Below are 11,325 nucleotides of genomic sequence, written 5' to 3'. Positions count from 1 at the left end.
TTTTTATATTTATAAACCAACTATATAAATATATAAATAATAAATATGTACATATATATATATATATATATATATATATATATATATATATATATATATATGGGTGTGTAAATATCGAGTATTTTATAAATTGCCCACTTGAAAATAGATTATAATTCGGTAATTTATTATAAAGACAAAAGCCTTGAAATAAAACGTATGCACACGCAAATTAATTTTACATGAATTTAGTAAATAAATAAATTGTTAAGTAATCTATAATAAATATTATGCACGTACAATACGTTTTGTTTATTTGTTAAAATAAATAAAGTTTACCAACACATTGACACAGATTATATCATTAAAAAAAATATTTCAAATTACAATACCACCCAAATCTCGCAGAAAAATGACATCATAATTTTTTAAAAACAAATTACAGATATTTTTACAAATTATAACAAAATAGTTACAAATATTTTCAATGCAGATTTTTCATAATCTAAATATTTTTTTAACTCAAACAATAATCATTCATAAAAAATAAAAATTAAAAAAAAATGTATGCACGCAACGTGCGTAGAGTTACTAATATTAGTAATTCATACGCATGATTTGGTTTGTTTGTCGTAAAACTACCCTACCCTCCTGATTATATTTTTATCTACACTTTCCGAACTACATATTACGCTTATTCATAATTTAAGGAATGATCAGATCAAAGCTTCGATGATTACTCAAATGATAAATAACATGATATTTGATATGATTTTAAAATGATGGATTATTTTTGTAAATTTTATTGTAATGATCAAAATGCCCAAAGTGCTAATTAAATATACATTCTTAAAATAATTGGATAAATGATTAAATATTTATAATTATAATTTACATTTTTTAAAATTAATTTAAATCAATAAACAAAATAAATTAGAATTTAATAAATATTATTTTCATAAAAGAATTAATTAACAAGGTTAAAAATTTATAAAAATTTAATTTAAGATAGATTAGTATTACAATTTATTTTTTTTAAATGACTGAAAAAAAACAAAAATATATTATATTAATTTATAAAATAATATAAAAAATTTAAATATTATATTAATTATTAAATTTTTACTAATTTAAATTTTCATATTATATTGAAGAAGACAATTCAAAAGTATTATAGTCAATATACAATCTTATCATGATCACTATTTAAAAATTATATATTATCACAACTTTTGATGAGGGATATTTAATCACACAAATAACATGAATAACGAGATATTTCAATTATAATCAAAGGCCTGCAGACTAAATAAAAAAATGAACGAAACGCGAGATGAGATATTTAATCACACAAATAATATGGCTACCAAACATAGCCTAAAAGATTAAAGTAACCAGCAAGACGTTCACGGGAATTTGATTCGACTAGATAAATCAACCATCCCATATTGACAAAATACATTGGATTCAATAAGTAGTCATGTAAAACTACATGATCAATATTCGGTGGATTCCATCAATATCTAATCATCAGCATCTCGTCTTAATAATCTTGAATTCGGAATTTGGCGTAATTTTAATATACTATTTTTTGTTAGAACATATGATCGTTGTTTACATGTAAAGAATGTCGTATTCTTCAATCCAAGCTCACGTCAGACTCCTCATATATCTGCATTCAAAAATTTACCTTTCTTAGAATCAGTACTCGCAGTGACCTCTTTATATGGGAGCAAAAAAGGATCATCCGACCTTTTCAGACATTTTTTGGACGAGCTACTAGTTATCACGTTATATATATAAAAATATATTTTTAGATATTAATTCATGTCTATTAAATGAGAGGGATTGATTATATGACTAGTTGTTATTAGTTTTGAATGACGACCGATGAATAATATACAATAAAATACCGAAAAGATAACGATTTGTGTCACCAACGCTGGAGAACTCACGAAAACGACACACATGTATTTGTTTGCCTTCACACTTGCTTGATTCATCGAGTTGGTGAACTTGTATACATGCACATTAACATTGACAACATGATCAAAACAATTTAACAATACATTTTAAAAAAAACCAATATAAAAGTCTATTTAAAATTGTATCTGTCATAAAAAATAAACACAATTTGAATCAGTGCTAAGCCTGAATTAAGCTCAAACAATCTCCTAAGTTATTATCTAGATAATTTTGTTACGCTGAGTTTGAAATTCATTTTAACAAACGTGGATGATCTTGCTACCTCTCTCAAGTGTTTCCGCAAAGGACGAGCTGCTAGTTATCACGTTACATATATTTGTTGTTGATTTAAAAGTAGAGTTTAAACTTAATATTTATATCTTTAAACATTGATAATGATAATGGTCATTTTTGGGCTTATTTTAGATCAGTATTTGTCATTGTTACACGAATATTGTAAAACGGTCCAAACAAAATTGGATTTTTTGTTTAGGGTTTGAGATCCCCCGCCCCCCCCCCCCCTCCTATAAAATCAACTAATCGCCGCCTCTTTTTAACCATCTTTCTGTAAGTGTATGAGCTTGTTCTATGCTCGATTACTTTCTCTTGCTTCTCCAATTTCATTTTTTTGTTTGATGGGACTTAATTTTCTTATAGATTTCATTTTTTTGATTTAAATGTTAGAGGTCTAAACAAGGGTGAGTAGCGATGATTATAAAGTAATTCTTCGTTCTGAATGCTGCTGCCACAGCTTGACAGACTCTTTTACACCCATAGAATATGAGCTACCACACTTTTATATCTCTGTTTTCTATATAATTTGTTTATTTCTTGAATATTTGAATGCGTGTTTTGTCGGTATGTTTTGTTGTTCCCTTTAATACGGTGCGTCATAATTGACACTCAGAATGCTGATTGTGAACAGAATGCTGATGAAAACGAGATTGAAACCTTTGGATAATAGGTTTTGGTTTGAGAAAATCTATTGTTGTGATAGGAAAAATACGTGCGAACAAGAGATTTCTACTTTCTGTATATATAAGTTTTTCAGATAAATTAGTGGTTTTGTATGAAAGATTCCAAATTTTGTACTCCCTAATAAACCCATCCAAAGGGAATTTACACGATGAAAGTAGACCCTAAAAAGCTTATTAAGTGCATTGTAATTTCCAAGTAATGCGCTTCTTAACCTTTTACATAATAAAAAAATTGTGTCTTGTTTAATGAAATGAACCACTTTCAAATTTTTTTTATACAATTTTACTTTGAAATGCTCCAGAAATTTGAATCTGGGATTGAGTTGAGGTGATTGCAATTATATTCTGTATCAGTTGCGACCTTTTATCTTACCAAGAGAGGTGTTTTGTTCAACTAATCGATTGGTTTAAAAGATCTTCAGCGTGCTTGCTTTTATTTCTACATAGCACTCGAAATGGATTCTATTATTTTGTAGTTTTTTTAATGAAAAATTTTAATTAGAAGGAGTTGGTTTTGTAAACAGCATAGCACATTTGCTATGCATATTTGGCCACTCTTCATATCAAGTTTTGGTGGCGTTTAAAGCCCAATTTGACTAAGTACTCCTAGAAATGAGGGTTACGCACACCTCCAAAGTCATTATTATCGAGTAATAATGTCATTTTAACAAAGGGTGTCTCTTTGCATCGTCTGCCCTGGATTATATCACTTTTCCTTCTCTCCATGGTGTCAATATCCGCCAACACAATTTGAGTTTTAATAGTTAACTGATATAGTTTTACGGAAATGTGTGATCATTATGGTTTAATCAACAATTTTGAAGTGCTTTGCCTAATACTCCCAACATGTGAAGTGGTTTTTTAGCCTAATTTTTTACTCACATTTTCTTTGTTATATCAAATAAAACACACAATTTCATATTCTATTATAATTATAAAGAATAATAATTATTTTGCTCAAAATTTTAGCTTCCTCTCATTCACTGCATAAGCATTAGGAAGGAAATATTTATATAATATATATATATATATATATATATATATATATATATATATATATATATATTATTAAAAACTAAAGCTTCGGAAAATTCAAATCTGGATATTGGGGGCAATTAAAAAAATGAGATTGAGACATAAAGTTTTTAAAAAAGAAGGACTCTGACTTTTTTTTTAAAAAAGAAGGAGTTGACTCTTAATAATAAAATTTAAACTTAATTAAATTTTTAACTTAATAAATTAATTATTCTTTTCTTTTTATTCTCCGCCTATATATGCTTTCACCCAGAAAAATTGATCGACCAAATATTTTCTCGGTCGACCAAGAAGAAAATTGGTCGACCAAATTTTTTTCTCGGTCGACCGAGAAGAAATTTTATATGGTGGACCAATTTGGTGAAATTGGTCGACCAAATATTTTCTCGGTCGACCAAGAAAAAAATTGGTCGACCAAATTTTTTTCTCGGTCGACCAAGAAGAAAATTTTCGTGGTGGAACAATTTGGGGAAGGTTGACCACGAAAAGCGTAATATTTGCGACGGTTATAATAAAACCGTCGCTACAATAGATCTTAATCGTCGCATTTAGCGACGGTTTTTTAATTGTCGCCTTTAGCGACGGTTTAAAACCGTCGCAAGTAGCGACGGTTAACTCATAACCGTCGCAAGTATGTGTATACCATTTCCCTCGTTCATCCACACTGTCAGGTCGATCAAAGCTTGGTCTATCAAAAGAATGTTGTTTGTCGACCGACCAAAGCTTGGCTACCCAGATTTTTGGGTAGATCAAGAAAAGTTGGATAGACCCAAATTTAGGTAGTTGTTTGGTCGACCGAAGATACATTGCTTGGTCGATCCAACATTTTGGGTCGACCCAAGATAATTACTTAATTTTGACGGATAATTACACAATTTTGATTAATGTTGCATGTTTTTAACATATGAATCACATAATTTCACAAGTATGTTCCATAATGTTACATGTTATGACATATGAGTCACAATTTCACAATTATGTTATATGTTTTGACATATGAATCACAATTTCACAATTATGTTATATGTTTTCACATATGAATCAGAATTTCACAACTATGTTACATGTTTTAATATATGAATCATAATTTCACAATTATGTTATATGTTTTAACATAATTTCACAAATTTCACAATTATGTTATATGTTTTTTAACATATAAATCACAATTTCGCAATTACGTTATATGTTTTAACATATGAATCATAGTTTCACAATTAAGTTATATGTTTGTTTAACATAAGAATCATAATTACGTAATTTTGATCAATGTTGCTCGACAATCGTAGATGTTTAATCCATTAATTGATTAATATATGAATCACATAATTTCACATGTATGTTTTATAATGTTACATGTTTTGACATATGAATCACAATTTCACAAGTATGTTACATATTTTAACATATGAATCACAATTATGTTACACGCTTTTGGGTCGACTCTTTTTCTCACACATTAATCCATAGATTTGACAAATATGACCGATAATTACTTAATTTTGACGGATAATTACACAATTTTGACCAATGTTGCGTGTTTTTAACATATGAATCACATAATTTCACAAGTATGTTCCATAATGTTACATATTATAACATATGAGTCACAATTTCACAATTATGTTATGTGTTATATGTTTTGAAATATGAATCACAATTATGTTATATGTTTTCACATATGAATCGAAATTTCACAACTATGTTACATGTTTTAATATATGAATCATAATTTCACAATTATGTTATATGTTTTAACATAATTTCACAAATTTCACAATTATGTTATATGTTTTTTAACATATAAATCACGATTTCACAATTACGTTAATGTTTCAACATATGAATCATAATTTCACAATTAAGTTATATGTTTTTTAACATAAGGATCATAATTACACAATTTTGACCAATGTTGCTCGACAATCGTAGATGTTTAATCCATTAATTGATTAATATATGAATAACATATTTTCACATGTATGTTTTATAATGTTACATGTTTCGACCCAAAAGGCTGGAATTTTGGGTCTACTCAAAAGGCTGGAACTTTGGGTCGACCCAAGTTGGTGCATAAATGTTACTTTGTCGACCCAAGTTAAATATGTGTTTCATATGTTAAATCTTGTAATATTATGTAATGAAATTGTGATGAATATGTTAAAACATGCAATATAGTTGTGAAATTATGATCCATATATTAAAACATGTAATTGTGATTTTTATGTTAAAACATGTAATTCAATTGAAATTGTGATAACATATAATTGTAATTTTTATGTTAAAACATGCAATTCAATTGAAATTGTGATTCATATGTTAAAACATATAACATTATAGAACATAATATACTTGTGATTATGTAATTGTGATTTATATATTCAAACATGTAACATAATTGTGATTAATATGTTAAAACATATAATTGTGATTTTTATGTTAAAACATGTAATTCAATTGAAATTTTGATAACATATAATTGTGATTTTTATGTTAAAACATGTAATTCAATTGAAATTGTGATTCATATGTTAAAACATGTAACATAGTTGTGAAATTGTGATTTATATGTCAAAACATGTAACATAATAAGTTAAAACATATAATATTATAGAACATACTATACATGTGATTATGTAATTGTGATTTATATATTCAAACATGTAACATAATTGTGATTCATATGTTAAAATATGTAACATACTTGTGAAATTGTGATTCATATGTCAAAACATGTAACATTATAAAATATACATGTGAAAATATGTTATTCATATTTCATATATTAATCAATTAATGGATTAAACATCTACGATTGTCGAGCAACATTGGTCAAAATTGTGTAATTATGATTCTTATGTTAAAAAACATATAACTTAATCGTGAAATTATGATTCGTATGTTAAAACATGTAACGTAATTGTGATTTATATGTTAAAAAACATATAACATAATTGTGAAATTATGTTAAAAGATATAACATAATTGTGAAATTATGATTTATATATTAAAACATGTAACAAAGTTGTTAAATTCCGAATCATATGTGAAAACATATATCATAGTTGTGAAATTGTGATTCATATGTCAACACATATAACCTAATTGTGAAATTGTGACTCACATGTCATAACATGTAACATTATGGAACATACTTGTAAATGTATGTGATTCATATGTTAAAAACATGCAACATTGGTCAAAATTGTGTAATTATCCGTCAAAATTAAATAATTATCGGTCATATTTGTCAAATCTATGGATTCATGTGTCAGAAAAAGAGTAGACCAAAAAGCAACCTTGATCGACCCAAAATCAACATGGGTCGACTCAGAGATACTGGGTCGACCAATCTTATGATCAGCTGTGTGGTCGACCAATTTTATGGTCGACCATAATAGTTGGTCGTTCACAAATGGTCGACCAATTATTTTGGTCGACCATAAAATTTGGTCGATCGACCACAAAATTAAAGTCGATCTCAACTCATCGACGCACACCGTAGGAAACCAAAATCGACAAAAACGTAGAAGCAAAATATCGACATAAACGTGAAAATTAACACATTTTTGTTTGTCATTCTTTCGATTGAGTTTGTGTCGCCTCGACTGAAGGGTTTTTTCGTGAACGGCGGGTAAGATTTATGGGAGGAGGTTTCTCTGTTTTTTTGTAAAGATTTATTTATGTGGATTTAATCGTGTGTTTAAAGATTTTAAACTTAAAACATAAGGACATAAAAGTAAATGTGCGTGTGGATCCTTTTTTTTTTTTAAAACACATTTGAGTCCCTTTTCCCTAATTTTCCCCAGGATATTGTTTTCTACCACAACCGTAGAATCCTATGGTGCCTCTGCTTAGCCAGGCAGCCGGCGGCGGCGGTGGAGCGTTGCTTTCCTCCACACATCAATCCTCCCTTCAATTCGCTAACCCAATACCGCCTCTTTTCTCCAAACACGGCCGCCATTTCTCTGTTTCGCGCCGCCTCAAGCCCCTGACCCTCGCTAATGCCGCCGAGTCTTCTAGCGGTGGTGCTGCCACAAAGCCGGCCTCCTCTACCACCATTCCTGTAAACGACCAAGGCCCTAGCTCTATCTCTCTGGTGGGTCCGGAAAATCTCCCACTTGAAGGTGTTATTCAGTTCGAAAAGCCAAATTCTTCTTCCCTGCTTGCTAAATGGAGGTACGTTGATGTTGATGTATTTTTTTCCCGATTTGCATCCGTTTTTTTGTTTCTTCTGATGAATCGCATTTGGAAATCTCTAGTCTCGTGGCTGTTTTAGCTGGGGGTGATGTGGCGGCGCTGCTTTTGTTCTCTTCAATCGGAAGATATAGTCATGGATTCTCTGTTTTAGATTTTGAAACCTTCAAAACGGCGGATCCTTTCATTGCAGGTTAGTTAATTTCCCTCAGCCATGACAGTATTATATCTGGTGTTTGTTTGGAGAAAGCTATATACGCACATGCGATTAGAAAAACGAGTTTTAGAACATGCTTAGCATTTCTTTTCTTTTTTTATGATGATAGGGTGGTTTTTGAGTGCTTATTTTCTTGGCGGATACGAGGAGGATGGCCGAGGAATGAATGGTTTGTTTAAGGCTGTTTTTGCAGCTGCCAAGTCCTGGGCTGTTGGCATACCGGTATGTATGCTTGTGCCTTTCATGATGTTTTCCAATTTTGTTTCTTCCTCTGCACGGAATAAACGAATCCATTTGATTTCTTGCTTGCAATTTTAAGATTTGTGACGGTACTGATTTTGATATACTTGTAAAGCAAAGTTGATTTGTGGAAGGCATAATTGCAATTGATAAAAAATAGAAATGATTTGTCATTCTAAACTCATGAAATTTAATTGAAAATACTGATCCAAGTTATACCCATATGAGGATGGAGCAGAGTTTCTTTTGTTTATGGTAACAATTGCTTTTCTGATGCTTTTATATATGACATGGTTTTGTTTCGACAAGAAACAAAATTCATTAATTACAGTAGAGTGTGCACAAATGAAGGATTAGGTTCCTTGCTCATGAAATTGTGGTTATGTGACTCAATATAGCCCTTACACGAGGTCCTTAGCACAGCGTGGCTCATGACTATTAGAAGAACAGCCTGAGCGCACGGTTTTAAGTAGAATATATTCAGCATGTTCATAGTTCTGCATTCACATCCTTATTTTTAAATCCTTTTGATTGCGGACCATCAAAGCTTTGGTTTCAAGTCATGATATGTGTTCATTTCTTCACTCGATAGCTTAGTCCATGGTCAAATTGCGTTTCTTCCTTTTTGTTTTTGAAGTTCGCATGTTATTTCGTTGAAAACTGACTCTTGAAATTTTTTTATCCCATTGCTCAACCCTGTGAGAAATTAAGACCATTTTTCAACATTTTACATGCTTGAAGTTTCATTTTGATTTGATTGTTGGTTCGTGGGTAAAAAACATGACATTGGTTCCGTTTTTGAGTGCCCCATGTCAACCTAAAAATGAACTATTTATCAAGTTCTTTTCTCCGGACTACTCTCATTAAATTAAATCCCATTTTTCATGTTACACATTTGTATTTTGAGATATGCTCATACAAATAACTTTGTTTCCGCTTTGAGAGACTAGAAAATACCGCATTTCCTACCCTAATGATACTTTATATTCGGAGATTAAATTTGAGTTTGGAATGTGGTGAATAATTTATGGTGTGAATTTTCCCATCTCGTTTCCCCAAAAGTGAATGTATGAAATTCTCTCCTTCTGGTGTTCTCCACTTTTTTCTTAATGATGAAAAATCATCATTTTTCATCTATATTTATGGAAGCTATTGAGTTTGACTATTGTAAATATATTTGGAGTGAATCTTATTCAACAATAAGATGCATGTGAAGATTATCTCATGCGTGGAGATGCCTTTTTGATTGTCTCAATTCCAAGTTATTTGTCAACAGTTGAGTCGCTTGTAATATTAAAAATAAGTTTAGTAGGAATAGATTCTACTTGAATGACTGGAATGCAACGCAAACCATTGGCAAAACTGGTTTCTTTTTTTATCCTGATTTAAGTTTAGCAAGGACTCTAGCTAGATTTTGACCATGTCAATAATTATGGTGGACTCGCCCAATCTCCTTTTTTCATAATATCGATCAAGACAAGTATTTAGGGTAGTTTGATCTCATTTAAGATACCATGATCTGTTCGGATCTAAACTGATTTTAATTCCTAAGTCAATTGTACTCAAACCAAGCACCAAGCATATAACAGACTATTCCACCAGACATTTTGAAACTATTTGTTCATTGTTCTTTTTGCATTCCTAGTCTTATAACGGAATTGAAGATTCTACTTGGGAAATGGCAGTTTCCGTAGTGTCATACTGGTATTTCATGGTTTTTGACACACCAAACTTTGATATTAATTGGATCATAATGGAATTAGCAACTGTCCCTTCACCTAATCTCGTGTGTGTGGCAGTCATTATAAAATTATGTTTGCATTTAATTGGATCTCCTCATACACTGCAGTTGGGGTTAATCATTCGTGCAGCCTCTATAGGCCACACACCACCAACCAATTTCATTTTAGTCACCATGGGCAGCACTGCTGTGTTACTGATTGGATGGCGAACATTGTTGTTTAGCTTTTTCCCTGCTAACAATGGCAAGAAAGATAATGCATACAAGCGTGGCAATCCATTTGAATTGTTTGAGGTACGTGAGCCTTTTGACCTCATAACGAGCTGCACAAGTTATTGCATCAGATATTCTCTTTGCTCTTTGTGTTTAAAATGCTCGAGTTTTTTGTGAGAAGACATTTTGGTTTCTTATTGGAGCTAGAGTTTATTTATTAATCTTTCGCGATGAGCTTTAAAAGTTTAGGCTGTGGATCCGAGTTTTGTTAGGTTGATTTCACAGGCTTTTGAATATGTATGAGCTTAAGATCATGTAACTGCGGGTTCTTAATGGATACTATGTTTGTTATGTTGCAGCTTCTGACGTCGTTAGTGAGAAGATGGTGAGCGATTTTGTCTGGCCAAAGTAGACCGCCTTTGTTTTTCTATGAGTGTGAGGATGTACATGTAAATCCTTCTGTTGTTGGTAGAAATTATGTAATATATGGTATCTCCTCGTTGTTATCATGTGTATCCATTGTACATAAAAATGGGAAAGATGGTTTTCAACAAGCTATTATGTTACCTGTATGATATATAGTCGGCGAAGTTAATATAATTTAGTTATAACCCACCCTAAATGTCAATTTTAAATCAATTTAAAATGCACTAAATGGGTCCGTTTGATTCCAATTACACATTTTGTTGAAAATGAAATGACCGGTTTTTTTTTTAAAATTTTCTAATGTTGATGTTGAGAAGGAATTCATTAATAATTTA

The 11,325-nt window shown here is 30.7% G+C and overlaps 1 protein-coding gene and 1 non-coding gene across 2 annotated transcripts; both read left to right on the top strand.

Moving 5' to 3' along the window:
* The first annotated feature begins 2,643 nt into the window (after positions 1-2,643).
* On the top strand, positions 2,644-2,734 carry LOC140817649 (small nucleolar RNA snoR8a). The gene has a single exon (XR_012114858.1). It is a non-coding gene; the product is annotated as a small nucleolar RNA snoR8a (small nucleolar RNA).
* A 5,017-nt stretch (positions 2,735-7,751) lies between these two features.
* LOC140817032 (uncharacterized) lies at positions 7,752-11,118 on the top strand. The gene is made up of 5 exons (XM_073176592.1): positions 7,752-8,135; positions 8,219-8,346; positions 8,480-8,592; positions 10,460-10,645; positions 10,924-11,118. The coding sequence occupies exons 1-5, from the start codon at positions 7,798-7,800 to the stop codon at positions 10,951-10,953; spliced, it is 795 nt and encodes a 264-aa protein (XP_073032693.1). The 5' UTR covers positions 7,752-7,797; the 3' UTR covers positions 10,954-11,118.
* Positions 11,119-11,325: the final 207 nt, after the last annotated feature.

Source organism: Primulina eburnea, chromosome 16 (genome assembly GCF_022965805.1).
Source record: "Primulina eburnea isolate SZY01 chromosome 16, ASM2296580v1, whole genome shotgun sequence".
Classification (NCBI taxonomy): domain Eukaryota; kingdom Viridiplantae; phylum Streptophyta; class Magnoliopsida; order Lamiales; family Gesneriaceae; genus Primulina; species Primulina eburnea.
This window is presented reverse-complemented; position numbering and strand designations above follow the sequence as displayed.

Coding starts and splice junctions, on each gene's coding strand:
- LOC140817032 (XM_073176592.1), top strand. CDS start 7,798: ATGGTGCCTCTGCTTAGCCAGGCAGCCGGCGGCGGCGGTGGAGCGTTG. Junction 8,136..8,218: donor TCCCTGCTTGCTAAATGGAG/GTACGTTGATGT, acceptor GGAAATCTCTAG/TCTCGTGGCTGTTTTAGCTG. Junction 8,347..8,479: donor GGCGGATCCTTTCATTGCAG/GTTAGTTAATTT, acceptor TTATGATGATAG/GGTGGTTTTTGAGTGCTTAT.